This window comes from Puma concolor, chromosome A3, assembly GCF_028749965.1.
Source record: "Puma concolor isolate L17-30 chromosome A3, mPumCon1.1.hap2, whole genome shotgun sequence".
NCBI lineage: Eukaryota > Metazoa > Chordata > Mammalia > Carnivora > Felidae > Puma > Puma concolor.
In genome coordinates this window covers 50751272-50766637 of record NC_141669.1, presented here as the reverse complement: position 1 = coordinate 50766637, position 15366 = coordinate 50751272, and the positions used below count along the sequence as shown (strand labels likewise).

The 15366-nt window shown below is 44.6% G+C and overlaps 1 protein-coding gene across 5 annotated transcripts in view; it reads left to right on the top strand.

The window, feature by feature from the left end:
* The first annotated feature begins 5304 nt into the window (after positions 1 to 5304).
* DGUOK (deoxyguanosine kinase) overlaps positions 5305 to 15366 on the top strand; it is a 29478-nt gene continuing 19416 nt past the window's right edge. The window contains exon 1 of one of the 5 annotated variants that reach the window (XM_086700823.1): positions 5305 to 5534. In XM_086700823.1, the coding sequence (XP_086556949.1) occupies positions 5393 to 5534 (142 nt within the window). In that variant the 5' untranslated portion in view covers positions 5305 to 5392. The remainder of the gene's footprint in view (positions 5535 to 15366) is intronic. The other 4 variants (XM_086700826.1, XM_086700824.1, XM_025931760.2 and 1 more) reach the window with 4 other exon arrangements.

Genomic DNA, 15366 nt, shown 5'->3' with positions numbered 1-15366 from the left:
TGTTATTGAGCATTAGGCTGTATCTTGCCCCGAAGCTAACTAAGAAAGGAGCAACATTCTTAGGAAAAATATGTTTTTCTTTCTTTTTCTCCTTTCCTCCTTCCTCTTCTTCTTTTCCCCTTCTCCCTTCTTGCTCTTCCCCTCCCCCCTGTTTCTTCTCCTTCTCTTCCTTCTGCTCCTCCTCCTCCTCCTTCTCTCTCTCTCTCATTCTCTTTCTCTTTTGTTACTTGCTCCCCACTCTCTGCCCTCAGTCGATTCTGTTTAATTTCACAAGTATTGACTGAATTTTCAGCATCTGCTATTACTGGGTAAGCCCACATGGAATTTATGTATCCAGCAAAGATGATTCCTGCCCATCAAAGTCTCACTGCATAAAGTGGGAGAAGACATATGCAAGACAATGATTTGAGGTGAAATGGAAGCACCCACAGAGTACTACGAGAAAGTAAGAGATGATAATGATAGCTAACATTGGTTGTGTGCTTACAATACACGAGGCCCTAGGTTAAGAGCTTTATAATGATTTCCTCATTTGATCTTCACCATAACACTATTAGCCGGTACTAGTATCATTCCCATTTTACAGCTAGTTTACAAACTAACTCACCCGCCTAGCTAGTTAATAGCAGAACTAGATCCCCACTTTTGCCTGGCGCACCTTCACTCTCTCTGCCTACCCGAGTCCCATCCTTGCTGCCCCTGAGCAGATCCCACTTGGCTGGGAGCCTTCCCAGACACACTTACTTGGAGACAGTGGACCCCAGTGGAGGTGCACAGACCTCATTGTCAGGCACTCTTCCTCCACCATCCCCACACTTGTCCTCTGGGGTGGAGAAGCATGTTTTGCAAAAATTCTTAGTGGACTCATGTTTTAGGACAGGTTTCCCAGAAGCAGACCCTGAAGTAAGGCTACACAGGCAAGCAATTTATTAAGGAAGCGCTCACAGGGGAAACCAGTGAGCAGAATCAGAGAAGCAGAACAAAAATGGAGAGGAAGAGCAGCAGGGGAGCTCTCAAAGTCCCCCAGAGGGTGGCCTCACCCTGATTCCTAGGCAGCTGGGTGTGAAAGCCTGACACAAGTGGGCTTTCACACTAGCCTATCAGTGATGAGTGAAGATGCACTCTGGGGGGGGGGGGGGGGCAGGGAGGAGGGGAGGTAAAGTCCCAGGCTTTCCACCTGTGCTGGGAAAGGGCTTCAGTAGTATGAGGGCAGTATTGCAAAGAAAAGCTGCCGGCACTGGCTGTTGGGAGAGAGAGCAAGGGGAGGAGGCCAGAGGGCAGCCATACACACACACACACACACACACACACACACACACACACACACAGGGTCCGAGGAAATGTGGAGCACTGACCATCCCTGCTGCAGAGGGGTGCATCAGAATCTCCATGTGGGGAAAGACAGGGAAGCTGACTGGTTGTTCCCCACCCAGTCTTGCCCCACTTCAAGAAGTGCTGTCCTAGAAGTCTTCAGTGGAAGTCAAACTATGGGCTGATAGTGAGGGGGACATGGGTGGGTGACATGGCTTGAGGAGAGATGAAATACATCAGGAAATCAACTAAAGATAAATATAGCAATAATGTCCCAGGCACAGAAGGCCAAGCTGAAGGCAGCCATCACTTACCACGTCATGTGTACTGGGTGGTAACTGTGTGGCGGGAGGTAAGTGCTGCTTGTGAATTATCTTTCTTAACCCTCACTCCTGGCTATCTAACCGCTCCCTAAATGCCTCCTAACCGCTTCCTAAATGCCTCCCTTTATGATTAGGTATATCAGTCAGAGTGCATTCAAGGGAGCAGAGCCACCATGCACATTATAGGAAGAAGGGGTTTATTATAGGAATGAGACTTTACCTGAAGGTGGGAATAGCTGAGGAAGTGAAGTTCTGGAAACAACTGTAGGATGATCAGGAAGGAGACACTAGGGCTTTGAGGACAAGCTGGGATCTCTCTTTGAACTCATCTGTCTGTCACAGTATCTGAAAGACATCTCCCCAGACGATGGCTAAGGCTCTGCCTTCTGAATCTTATACCTGGGCCTCTTTTGGCCGACTCTAACTCAAAGCCCTGTCAGGAGAGGATTCTAGAAGCATACTTCCCGGCTTAACCAAACTGACTTAGCATCATCTAGCACATTAGAAAATCTTCGATGTAGATGAGACTATAACTGACCAGACATCCAAGCAGCAAAAGAAAGTCAGGGTCACATTGGCATATGTTTACCTTCTTATTTTTTGTGGCTATGTTGTAGCATTTTTGTAATATGGGTCTGTATCTATTTGTCACAATAGCACTTACAAACATTTGAAAACAGTAAATCCTTCAGAGCTGTACTCTAAGGACTAGAAAGAGTGCCTGATAACATAGTAGATGCTTGGCAAAAATTGGGTGAAGAAATGGATGCTGAATGACAAGAGTCCGTGTAGTGTAATCAACCCTTGTTCATACATGCCAGCAGATATGTGACAAACTCTAGGAGCGTAAAGCGGCCTCATTCCTGTAGACAAGTAGGATGTAATTCTGTTCACCAAGACACTGCTGCTTTTTGTGTTCTGGCCATCACCTGAGGGGGGATGGAAACACCCTGTTTGCTCCTTCTAGGAGGGACCGATCACTACCTTTTTGGGTGTCTTCCTTGCTCATGATGATCCCTTTAATTGCCTTCCTTCTTTATGCATGGGGTGGGGCAAAATACTCATGTTCATTCCATAAGAACTTCATTTGGGGCACAGCTGGGCCAATTAGATTCTCTCTCTTGGGAATTTGGAATTAGGACCAAAAAAGATATGAATCCATGATATAACATAATAACGAACACTACAAAATAAAAAGGAATAGAGGGGTCATCACTGATATTGGGGCAACTGACAGGCAATTTAGGCCATTTTAGTTTTTTACTTATAGTGAACACCAAGGAAATTTGAAAGCTTTTTAAAAGCAAGGAACAGAATGAGAGAAAATATTCATAAAGGAGTTTATATCCAGAATGAACAAAGAACAGTAAGTAAAAGACAGATAGCCAATAGAAAAGTGGGCACGGGACTTGACTAGGTCCTCCAAAACAGAAGTTACCGATATAGCCAATAAACATAGGAAAGAGTGTTTCACTTCGTAAATCATCAGGAGAATGCAGGTGAAAACTATATACAGCATATTGGACAAAATGAAAAAGCTGACAATACCAACTGTTGTTAAGAATATAGGATGACCAAAAAAAAAAAAAAAAAAAAAAGAATATAGGATGACCACAGCGCTCACCCATGATGATGCGAGTCGATTGGGACAAACACTATAAAAACTATCTACTATTTGGGAATATTTACTAATGCTGAACATACAAATAACCTATCACATAGCAATTCCACTCACAGGTATTACCCAAGAACACTGCATGCTTAACTTCACTAAAAGACATATTCAAGAATATTCATAGCAACCCTATTCATAATAGCCCAAATCTAGAAACTCATAAATGTCCATCGATAGTAGAATGGAGAAAATACATAGTGGTATAGTGACATATTGGAATACTACACAGAAATGAGAATGAACTACAGCTACATATATAGCATGGATAAATCTCATAGATATTAGGTTGAATAAAAGAAATACTATATGATTCCACTTATCTAAAAAACAGGCAAAACTATTGTCTGCTCTTAGAAGTCAGGCTATGGATTATAGCCTGGGGTGGGTAGTAACTGGCAGGGCAAATGGATTCAGGAGATACTAGCAATGCTCTATTTCTTTATCTGAATCCAAGGAACATTTTCAGTTTGTGAGAAATTCATTAAACTGTACACTTATGATGCATGCGCTTTTCTTTACTACTTATTACACTTTACTATAAAGTCTAAAAAAATTATAACTTTTAGGAACAGGTTAGTTGTCTGTCTGCACCTAAAGTGGCCGACAACATCGTCATTTAACTTTCCCGATATCCCAGATGGCAGTGAGGGCAGGGAAACCTTGGGGGCTCAGAGAGCCTCTCAAACTTGTTTGGATGAATATTTTCCAAGTCTGAGTTTACATAGCTAAAGAAATGTAAGCAATAATTTGACACGGAGGTGCCTGTGAGAGTAGGAGCAGAGGATGGGACTGACTTTAGCTGTTCCCGTATCTATCAGTGCTCCATCCAGGTTATCCTAAATAAATTTATAATCTATATTTAAAAATAATGTGCTTAATAAATGAACATCACTTCAATCATCGCATATAAACATCAGTATAAGAAAAGGTCCTGTGCTTGCTATGCAAGACAGGTGTCCCAGCCACGAACCCTTCCCCAACCCCTCGCAATCTGATCCCCATTTCCTAAAACCTCCCCCCTCTAAGGTGTTGCCTGAAGGCCGTTTTAACTGTTGGACTCCTGGTTTGACTCTTGTGGTTTCAACGATGGAAAGTGGAAATACCCTCTGACAACATTTCAAAACTCGTTAGTTCTGAGGTCGTTATGACAACGGGGTGGTGGTGGCAGGACAAAGCCAGTCAAGGCCTCACCGGGTGGCAGCAGCTCAGAACTGTCCCTGACCCTCCACAGAGCACAGGTCTCCACCGACGGCAAGACTCCAGGTTTATACACCAGCCAAGTCTCTCTCTACTCTGGCTCTGCTCATCCTTTTACAAATCCCACTCAGATTCCCCACCGCCCCACGCTGGCCTGCAGCTCACCCTCGCCGTGGTTCACACCCACAGAGCCCAATCTACGGTTTAAACGAGTTCCACTCACATCCTGAGCCTCCACCCACTTTATCCTAATGGGATTTTTGGCTGCTGTGCAAATGGACAGAGTGAACGTTTATTTCATTCAAGAGACAAAATACGAGGTGGGATGTAATGAACTAATTTGTTGATTTATTTAGTCATGTGCCAGCATTGTGCTGCGCGTCACCGTGAATGGGAAAAAGTTAACTTGTGTACATCATCAGATTGCGTCATTTTCCTGCTTAAAATAGTCCAATTTCTACCCAAGTTAGAATAAAAAGCAAACACCTGGAAAAGCCTCGTTTAAAATTACAATTACTTTGTCTTTAGTTATGACTTATTTGAAAGTTACACAAAAATACAAAGGTGAGGAGCTTGTTGAGCGTATGTCTTTTTCACAATGTTGCTCTTCCGACAAACAGCGAGACGGCGAGCCTCCCAGACAACTGCAGTTACCAACGCTCCCGCACCCCCGCACTAGAAGTCTTTTCCACCTAGCGTTGCTTTGCTACAAATTTCGCGAGAACACAGGGGTCCCTTCGGCCCCTCCCCGCGCGGCCAGCTGAACTCCACCCACTTCTTGCCCGGCGATCTCCTGACGTCATAGGCGCGCCGGAGCGCTTGCACAGCGGGGCCGGGGGCGGAAGTGCTATCCGCGGAAGTGATAATTGCGCGAGTCGTGGGTGGGATGACCGCGGGTCAGCTCCTTCGAAGGCTGTTGCGAACACCTTCCAGTTCCATGGCTCAGAGCCGAATCGGTGGCGTGTCCCCCTCCAGGGGCATGCACGCGAAGCGCGGGCCTCGAAAGCTCTCCATCGAAGGAAATATTGGTAAGGGCCGGAAAGTGGCTGCCAAGCCTTTGCCTCCCCCGAGCTGGTGGCCGAAAGGCTGGGAAAGGGAGCTGGGCCAAGACCACCCTGCCCCCGCGATCTGATGTGACGGGGCCTTTCCCTTCCCAAAGAGGCCTCTTTGATTTTTAGGATGTCAGGCCTCAGTACTCTCCCACAGTCACGAAGTCCGTAGATAGCCAGGAGTTCCACCAGCTTGTTCTGATCGCAATGAATGCGACAAGGAGCAGGGTGTAATTTCTTTTGTTCTCCTAAAATAGGGATGTCGGATTTGGGGGGCGGGGGGGGGGGGGTGAAGTGCCATTTAAAATAGGATTTCAGATTTTAGTGTGTGTGTGTGTCCTATGCAATATTTGGGACATGCATTAGAAAAAATTATTATCTATCTACAATTAAAATTTACTGGCGTCCTGTATTTTATCTGGTAGCCCTACCCTGAGAGTTCTTAAAGTTCAGTCATTCAGTTACCACTTACAGTAATTTTGCCATGTCTCTCTTCTAGTCCCATATAATTTAACATTTTTCTTAGAAGAAACTCACTTTTTAAACTTAAAACATGTTTTAAAAGTAACTGTTACAAGAGTAGAGACCCGGTATGTTAGATAAAAAGGAACCAAAAAAACCAAATGAAAGCATAATACTTCGGTTTTTTTTTTTTTTTTAAATGTTTATTTATTATTGAGAGAGAGCATGAGCAGGGGAGGGACAGAGAGAGAGGGAGACATAGAATCCGACGCAGGCTCCAGGCTCTGAGCTGTCAGCACAGAGCCTGACGCGGGGCTCGAATGCACAAACTGTGAGATCATGGCCTGAGCCGAAGTCGGGCGCTTAACCGACTGAGCCACTCAGGCGCCCCTGCTTCAGTTTAACGTTAGTAAGTTCTGACTTGATGCTTTTACCTGCTGAGGTGCTGAATAAGTGTTGAAAATTGAGGACAGCCTAGAAGCCAACTGAGAATTTCTCATTTTATTCATTCGACAAATAACCCTTTGAGCAACTTCCATATGCTAACCCTGTTCTTAACCCTGAGGATATAGCACTGAACAGAACAAATAAAAATCTCTGCTCTCACGGAACTCTAGTAGAGGTAAATAATAAACAGTATGAATTAAGTAAACAATATATTAGATAGTAATGAATGTGATGGGAGAAAATTCAGGGGTGAGAGATTGAGGGAGGTTGCAGTTTTAAATAGGTTCGTCAAGACAGGCCTCACTGAGAAGGTGACATTGAAGCAACAACCAGAAGAAAGCGATGAAACCATGTGGATAACCGGGAGACTCTTCCAGGCAGAGGGAAGACCAAGTGCAAAGGCCCTAAGGTGGATAGCGTGTTCAGGGAACAAGAAGAAAGCTGTTGTGGCTGGAGTGGAGTAAGCAAGGGGGAGAATGGGAGGAGATGAGGTCCAAAGGTAAGGGGTGGCTGGATTGCATAGGCCTTGTAGTCCGTGTTGGACTTCTACTTGCCACTGGAAAAGATTTGCGCTGTCATGTGACATGATTTGACTTAAATTATAAGAAGGTGACTTTAGCTGATATGTTGAAAGTAGGGGTCAGGTGGTTATTGCAATGGTGAGTTGCAGTGAGTTCGAGCAGGGTGGTGACCGTGGAGGTGGTAAGAAGCAGTTGGATTCCAGTTACATTTTAAGGCAGGGCAAACTGGATTTAGTAGCAGATGTGGATGGAGTATGAGGTAAAGAGAGGTCCGTGATCACTCCAATCATTTTGGCCTGAGCAACTCGAAAAACGGGAGTTCCAAATTTTCATAAATGGGAGAAGAATGAGAAGAACAGACTGAGCACAGAGGATGGTTTCAAGATTTTACCTTTAGTCGTGTTAGGTTTTTGTATGCTTGGTAGATATCTGAGTGGAGGTGTTGAAGAGGCAGTTTGATATATACGTCTGGAGTTCAGAGTCTCCCTGGACTGGAGGTATAAATGTAGATGGTATTTGAAGCCAGGAGACCTTGTTGTGTTGATGGAGAGGACTAAGCCATGGGGCAGTTAGATGGAAGAAGGAATCAGGCAAAAGAAACTGAGAAGGAATGACCACTGAGGTAGGAGAAAAACCAGAAGAGAATGATATCTTGGAAGCAAAGTGAAGAAGGTGGTTGGGGAGTGGGAATGCTCAACTGTGTAATGCTGTTTAGGTAATGGAGCTTTTTGGTGAACTTGAGAAGAACGGTTTTTAGGGGCAGTGGGGGTGAAAGTCTGATTGGCATAGGTTCAAGGAGAATGGGAGGTGACGATGGATTCAGACAACTACAAGTTTTCCTAGAAAGGGGAGACATGGGGTGGTAGCTGAAATGGGAAGAAGGTTTGAGGGGGTTGTTTCCAGTTTTTTCTTTTTTGTAAGAGGTATTGGATCATATTTTTAAGCTGGTGGAAATGGTCTAGTAGAGAGGGCAAAAAAATTCGAGAAGCAGGAGACAGGATATAATTACCGGAGTGATTTTAGTAAGCAAGGAGTGGAATCTCTTGCCGAAGTGGAGAGAGGTTGGCCTAAGCTAGGAGCAGAGTTTATCCCTAGGAACGGTGTGCGTGGCAGCATAAATGAGTACTGACTCAAGTAGGTGTGGTGGGAACTTGGGGAAGGTCTTTGGGTTGTTTCCTCAGTGAACCGGGAAGAAGGGTCAGCTAAGCAGAGTGGGTGTGAGGAGAGAGGAAAGACATGAATTAGTCTAGTGAGTGAGCAAGAGAAATGTAGAGAGTTGCTAGGCAGCATTAAGGACCCACTTGGACTTAGTGGTCATGGGTTTAAAGTGAGATCAGTCACCACATCTGTGTGTGTTTCTGCAGCCAAATCAGAAACATCAAAAAGATTGAGAAGGGAGGGTCCTGATGGTGTTCAAGATGTTCTGCCTTTGGGAAACATGCCTCTAAGGGAAGCTCTGTTCTCAGAGCCCACAGAGGTACCAAAGTACTTCACAAAAGAAGTACTTGGACAGGCCATTAGGTGAAGTTTGATTTTCCTGACCAATTTTCCTGACCTTTGCGTCTTAACCTTTGTAGATGGATATGCTTCTGCCTTGGTTTCTCTTGAACCGAGACTTACCGAATATGTGCTATGAGGGTAGACTCACATGTGATACAATTCCTGTCCTTTAAGAAGCTCATAGCCAGGTGGGAGGATCAGACTTCTAAACATCATTCCTGTACCATGTGATGAGTGCCATGCTTGCTTGGGCATGGAAACTCAGAATCTCTGGGGTAGGAATTCCCAAGGGGGAGATGAGAAAGGAATGTTCCCGGTACAGGAGGTAACACTTGGCAAGGCAAAGCCTGAAGAAACATGCAGTTTTAATAACAGGGATGTACCTGTGTGGCAGAACAAGAGGGTGGAAGGGTAGACTTGCCAGATGTTGAACAACCTTCTGGACCATGCTAGTAGAGGGACCATGCGGGGGAGGGTGCTGAAGATTTGAGGCCGGTATGTGTCACAACCAGATTAATTTTAAAACAGAAATTGGCCAGAATGAACAAATAGGAAGGTCCATAAAACAGGCACTTTCTTTATATGTCTTGTTTGCTGCAGTACCCATAGTGTCTTGTATCATTGCTCTGAGTGAATGAGCAGGAACAGAATTTGTAGCTAGACTGGTTTTGTGGCTGTTGTTGTAGTAGTGGGAGTGTGGGAAGATGCCGGCCTGGACAGAGGGAATGGAAGGACGGAGAAGAATGGAGTCATTTGAGAGAGATTCTTAGAAGTGAGATTGACAGGACTAGGTGGCCACTTCTAGTATAGAAGATGACAGTGAGGCTTTTAGTTTGGACACTGACTGGAAACTGAAGATGGGAATAAAGGAAGAGGAAGTCTGGGGAGGTAAGAGTGATATGTTTAGTTATCAGGTCCCTCTGAGGCATACAGAGATAGATGTTCTGGGGTAGATTAGGACATGTGCCTGAAATCCAGAGGGATGGGACTGAGCTTTCAGGTATGGAAGTTGTTGATGGTGGGGGTAGCTGTTGAAGCCTTGGAAGTGGATGCACTTGCCCAAGGAAAGTGTGACTAATGACCAGTGGACTGGGGGACCCTAATCTGGCTGTTTCTGGTTTTACCTCCCACAACTCTTCCATCACCCCACACAGCCACACAGCCTGGTGACTGTCCTCAGGCGGAATTAGTCACTGCCTCCTCTGTGTGCTCCCATAACATTTTGTACCCACAAATGCTGCAGCACTTGACTTCTGCTGAGACCTTCCCTGGGTTGGCTGCTTAGTGTTTTGCTCATCTTGGCATCACCAGCACTTAACCGCTGCCTGACCCATCGTATTCTTTCAGTGTTGACCACATGTTTGGCTCCTGTGCTTTGACATCCACGAGAAAGGTCGTCACTGGTGCCCACGGAAGGAATATGTCAAACTGCTTTACAATCCTAGTCAGGACTGAGCTTGTTCTCTAATCACAGGTGGCATCCCCAAGTAAATGAGTACCCATCCAGGAAACCTGAATAGAGGAAGGGAAACCCTTGTCCTGACTGAAGTTAGATATGTTTAGAGGGGCTTTTCTAGTAGTCCTGCTGCTCCAAGTCTTGTTGATCTGATCCTGTAAGTGCAGACACCCTGCTCATGTGTCTGGTATGAGCTGTGAAGCCATCTGCCATGTGTGATGGAACGTCAGAAACTTGGTGCCTGAACAATGCCTGAAAATCTAAGAAATACTTAGCCTATCTTCTAAGTGTATTCATGGCTACGGTATATTATTGCCTCCCAAAGCCAGTTATTTTGTAATTACAAACCTCAGTTGAACAAAGGACTACCATATGAAATACTGGCAGTGAGTGATCTCAGACCATTCTCACTTTGGTTTTCAAAGACCCAACCAAAGCAGAAGAAACTTTATCACTTTTACAGTCTAGAGGCTTGTATATAAAGCAGCGGAGAGAGCTTCCCTAATAGCATGTTTCCTGCATTCTAACATCACTAATGCTCATCTTTTGCTTTTATTGCGTGTAAACAACTGGGCAAAGAATCCCAGCGGAAAAGAGACTATTTATTCTAAACGTTGTATATTGGAGCCTTTGTTTCTGTGATTCGCCTCGTTCCCTCCATCTCCATTCCTAGGACCTGGCTAGGTACTCAGGATGCAAAGGGAACAAGGCCAGTCTGTGTCTTCAAAAAGCAAGTGGAGAGAGTGATGGGTCAACAAATAATTATAATGTAATACCTTGGTACATCAGAGAAGGCAGTAATTAGCTCTGCCTCCAGGTGACGTGGAGCTGGAGAGAGTTCAGGAGGGTTTCACGGAGAAGGAGGGAGTGAAAGGATGAATCCTGTGGTGGGCAAAGTGGGGGAGGAAGGTGTTCCAGACCAGTGAGGGTCTCATGCTGAACAGAGCGGTTTGGATTGTTGGGATTGTTTGCTGGGAGCTGGGAGCAACTTTTTTTTGGTAAACATAGTTTTCCCTAGGAAAAACATTAAAAGGAATGAGGGCAAAAATGTATTATGTTTCTTTTAAGCCTGCTGAGTGATTTTTGTTACGTTTGCCCAGTGTGCTTTTAGGCTCAGAGCCTTTCTGAACCTAGGTACTTTGTTTCACGGGTGGATTATGAACTTTTTGAGGGCAGGATCTCAGCCTAATTCATTTTATAGTACCTACTAGTTAGTAGCGATTCCATAAACATCTCATCAACATCTGGTGAGCGAGTGAGTGAGAGATGAATGTGGCATCACATGCAGTTCCTGAAGTAAAGGCTTTCAATTTTCTTTGGAAGACTTTTGTGTTTAAGATAGACAGTTTTATATATATTGCCTTTGTTTGCTTTTTGGTAAAAGGTTTCAGAATTGGATTTTTGCCATGTTTTTCATTTTGTTCAGGAGAGGAAAATGCTTGGAGGTGATGGTATGTTTAAGAGGCTCACATGAAATACAGCTGTATTAAATTTAAAATAATACATTATTTTGGACATTACACTCTGACTGCTAGGTTTTAGCAGAATGTAGCAATAGCAGGCATCATAGTTATAGAAAAATTTGTGGAAGAGAAAAAGGAAAAGATGGACATTAGCAAGAGAACTCTTTGGTGCAGCTTGTGGAATGACAGTCTTGGTGCTAATAAAAATCAACATGTTGAACTAATATACTCTAAAGAAAGTACCTTCCCCCTTTTTCAAGTCATGGCGCATATAGTAAAGTTCAGTAATAGCCAAGGCCTGAAGGGAAGGTTTGATTCTGCAATCTGATACCTCCCAAATTTCATGATATTAAAGAGTATATTGAAAGATAACAGTGAACCTGGGATCCAACTATCGTGATAATGATATAATAAGAAGCTGGTGCTCTGCACAGAGACCGGACAAAGGGAGGACTTTTTCTTGTTTGCCCAGTGTTGCATAAAGAGGAATGGCTTTTGGTGGACATGAGTGTTCTGCTTGCTAGGAGAAGGCCAATGTAGCAGGAAAGAAGCAGATGTCACCACTCTTATGAAGCCCCTGGAACACATTAAAACATTTGTCTTAAAAAAAAAAAAAACACAACAACCAAAACCCCAGCAGGAAGAAGAAAAACCTGTTATGATTAGGTATTATATCACTAAAAAAAAGTTATGTTGTGTGTGCTTTTAAAATAAATGTATAACTGAATTATCTTTTAAAATTATTCCATATTTGTGGCCTATGCCTGGCACAGCTGAGTTCCATTAGAACACGGTTTTAAGAACTACTGCCCTATGGCAAATGACCCCGGCTCTCTGAGCCCTAGAGCAACATGGATGGCACAGCTCTTAGGACCTGCCACCACCATTTACTGTCATTCTTTGCTGAAGCCAGCTTCTGACTACTCAACTGACTTTCCAGAAGCTTTCGAATGGGCACTGGGGTGCAGGGTAGAGCTGTTGCCCTGGTGTAATTATTCCAGTAATTGGAACTGTAGATTTCCCATTACATCAAATTTGTTGCCATTCTGGGTTTTGTGTGCTTAAATGGCCTGAGTCGATTTCTCAGAGTCCTGACTGCCCTTAGATGAACTAATAGTGTCTGATCTCAGAGGTGAAGTTGACATTTTCTAACCCTGAGGGCCCTTCCTGTCCATCTGCAATAGTTTTTTAGATTGTTTTTAACGTTTAAAGCATTTAATTCTAACAGTCACTTAATCCCAGCCATCTCAATTACCTTAATCTTTTCCTGTTAATTAAAATGGCTTTTCACTGATAGGCAGGAACCATGTTCTAGATTTAATCAACAACCTGCAATCTAAATATTGACCATCTATGCCAAATATTTTAAGCTAGAGACTTTTTAGGGCAGGCAGACATCTGATAATATATAAACTCAACCAATTTGTAATTCCTGTCAGTCTCCTAGGTACTTCATGATAAGCCTGTAGGCTTTTATTCAGTAGTCTGGTATGTGGTTTTAGAACCTATATTAAAAAACAAAACAAAACAAAAAAAAACTACCTCTGTTGATTTTGAACAGATTGTAATGGACAGCAACCTCAAATATAAGTATGCATCAGGATCACTTTGGGGCATACTTATAAATGTGGATTCCTGGGTCCCAACCCCAGAGAGTCAGGTCCTCTTAGGAAACCAAAAGTAAGACCCATGAAGCAATCAAAACAATTGAATGCTAAACATACTTTTTTTTTTTTTAATTTTTTTCTAATGTTTATTTACTTTTGACAGAGAGAGAGAGCATGAGCATGGGAGGGGCAGAGAGAGAGGGAGACACAGAGTCTGAAGCAGGCTCCGGGCTCTGAACTGTCAGCACAGAGCCTGACGCAGAGCCCAAACTCCCGAGCTGTGAGATCATGACCTGAGCCAAAGTCGGACGCTCAACCGACTGAGCCACCCAGGCGCCCCTAAACATACTTTAAGCAGTTAATAAATATTTCTTATTTGATTCAATTGCCCCATACGGTAGAAATTCCATGTGAACTAGAGACATTCTGAACCCATGGAAGAGGTGGGGCCTTGGCCTTGGTAGGGGAAAGGATTTAGACACAGGCCTGGAAGAGCAGGGGAAGGCATTTATTCACTGAAGTGTGGGAAGAGCAGAGGCTGGGCGGATGTGCAAAGGCACGCATGGGCTGGGTGGAGGTGGAACTGAGAGAAGAGCGTGACTGTACAGAACGCACAGGTTCATGATGTTTGTTCTTACCCTGTGTTGTTCAGACAGGAGTTGGAGTGGTGTGTAATCGATGGCACATATTGGATGTGTGGGCTCTTCTGAGACAATCCCTTCACGCCTGATCAGTAACCCTGGGTGGCTGATAGAATTGACTTGAAGGGCACCTCCCTTCCTTCTCTTGGTTCCATTAAATGTTTCACTCAGTCAGATCATTTTGCTGGTTTGTGGTTCCAGTTCCCCTCTGTGTGCCCTAGAGGAGCCCCATCTTCTACCTGCAGAAACAGAATTACGATTGCAGTGACAGATTCTTACCCAGAAGGCCAGACCAAGGGTAAAGGATGATTAGCTGATCTAGCTCAGGGGAGTTAGGGTCTGGAAAAGCTTCGTGCAGGAAGTACATCTGAGCAGAATCTTGAAAATTGAGTAGCGGGTTGACCAGGTGAGGGGAGAAGATGCTCCAGGAAATGGGAGCACATTTGCAAAATCACATTTGCAGGGAAGAACATGGCATGATTGGAGTTTGGTCAGCAGGAGCTCAGGGTGCCTGAAGGAAGCTGAGGCCAGAGAGGTATATGCAGGTGTTATGTCTCGTAGACCATGCTAAAGGGTTGGATTTTGTCACAAAAGCAATAGGGAGCTGGTAGAGGGTTTTAAGCAGTGTTAGTTTGTGTTCAGTGTGGCTGCACTATGGATGATAGATTGAAGAGGGCAATGCCAGAGTCAGAGAGGCAAGAGATGAGAGCCTGATCTTGAGCTTGGAGGTGGGAATGGAGAGAAAAGGAGGGATGGGGAAATTTTAGAAGGCAAGTGCAAAAGGACTTGGTGGCTACTTGAGGTTTGGCAGAGGAGGGACAAGCCCTGACAGTGAGTAGATGCTGCTGCCATACCCGGGTCCAGGATATGGGAAGAAAGTCATTTTGGTGGGGATGATGATGACTTCATGTAGGGAGCAGACTGATTTTGAGGTATTTGTGGGACATCCAAGCGGAGGTGTCTGGAGGGCCCTTAGCGAGTCTGGAGCTCAGGAAGGTATAGGCCAGACATTGGTGTAAATGGAAAAAGATAATTTGTTGTACTAGGTTGGTTTCATCTCCAGAATATTTCTCAAAAGCAACCACAACTTTCCACGTCCTCTGCCATCCCTTGGTTCAGGCTACTGTTATATTCTAATTGGTGTGGCTACTTCTGTTAGCGGTCTGTTCTTTTTTTTTTTTTTAATTTTTTTTTAACGTTTATTTATTTTTGAGACAGAGAGAGACAAAGCATGAACAGGGGAGGGGCAGAGAGAGAGGGAGACACAGAATCGGAAGCAGGCTCCAGGCTCCGAGCCATCAGCCCAGAGCCCGACGCAGGGCTCGAACTCATGGACTGCGAGATCGTGACCTGAGTCAAAGTCGGACGCTTCACCGACTGAGACACCCAGACGCCGCCCCGTTAGCGGTCTGTTCTTACACAGCTGGCAGAGTGATCTTTTAAAAACGAGATGGAATCTGGGGCACCTGGGTGGCTCAGTCGGTTGCGCGTCCAACGTCGGCCCAAGTCACGATCTCACGGTCTGTGAGTTTGAGCTCCACGTTGGGCTCTGTGCTGTCAACTGAGAGTCTGGAGCCTGCTTCAGATTCTGTCTCTCTCTCTCTGTCTCTCTCTCTGCCCCTCCCCCGCTCATTCTCCCTCTCCCTCTCTCTCTGAAAAAAAAAAAAGAAAAAGAAAAAATGAGATGGAATCTTTTCATTTCTCTGCTTAAAAT